We start from the raw sequence: 695 nt of genomic DNA, 5'->3' as shown, positions 1-695 counted from the left end.
GTCGGCCAGCGCAGCCGGTTTTGCAGTGGCTGCTGGGTTTCTCCAGGCTGAGACCGACAGAGCCCAAGGTGGGCTCCAGGCCAACGGAATGAGAAATCACAGCTCTCCTTCTCAGTCAGAGCCCAGGGGGAGCTGGAGCCTGTGTCCAGGCCCCCACAACCTCCCTGAACATCTCCTGTGCTGAGCCAGCAGGGAAGGCCCCAAGCCAGGCATGGGGTACGGGCAGCGAGAGAAGATGTTGCTTTTCACAGAGCCCTCCTCTCCCTCCTGCGCCCAGCTCTGCCCTCAGCCTCACCCCCCGGCCGCCTGGGGACACCTGAGCCTCTGTGTCCGGGGGGCTCACGCTGACCAACGCAGCTGGAACGGCCAAACCGGTGCCAGTGGCACGTGTGGCTTCAAAGCATCCCCAGCCAGCGGCACCGCACAGTCGCCCCAAGCTGGGTGGGAGGTGGCCTGCCCAGGACCGATACCCCTGTGCAGCTCCCCCTGGCTCCTTTGGTGCCGGAGAGGTGGCAGAGCAGGGGGGCCTCCCCAGGGAGGGACCTGCCTAAAGGGTCTCAGCAGAGCTGGCGCCATCCGCCTTGCCCCACCATCCCCTACCACCGCCGTGCCCATCACAGCCCTACCTCAGTGGCCACCTCGTCGCCCCGCCGGGCACCCTGGGCTCAGGCGCCCCGGGCTCAGCAGCAACCCTG

The 695-nt window shown here is 67.5% G+C and overlaps 1 protein-coding gene across 1 annotated transcript in view; it reads right to left on the bottom strand.

Annotated features, from left to right (window-relative positions):
- The window catches only part of KIF1A (kinesin family member 1A), a 39,892-nt gene that overhangs the window by 16,874 nt on the left and 22,323 nt on the right, over positions 1 to 695 (bottom strand). The window contains 1 exon segment of the mRNA XM_035900067.1: positions 373 to 493. Within this exon segment, the coding sequence (XP_035755960.1) occupies positions 373 to 493 (121 nt within the window).

The sequence above is a fragment of the Egretta garzetta genome, unplaced genomic scaffold, assembly GCF_000687185.1.
Source record: "Egretta garzetta isolate BGI_Z169 unplaced genomic scaffold, ASM68718v1 scaffold448, whole genome shotgun sequence".
In the NCBI taxonomy this organism is placed as follows: domain Eukaryota; kingdom Metazoa; phylum Chordata; class Aves; order Pelecaniformes; family Ardeidae; genus Egretta; species Egretta garzetta.
This window is presented reverse-complemented; position numbering and strand designations above follow the sequence as displayed.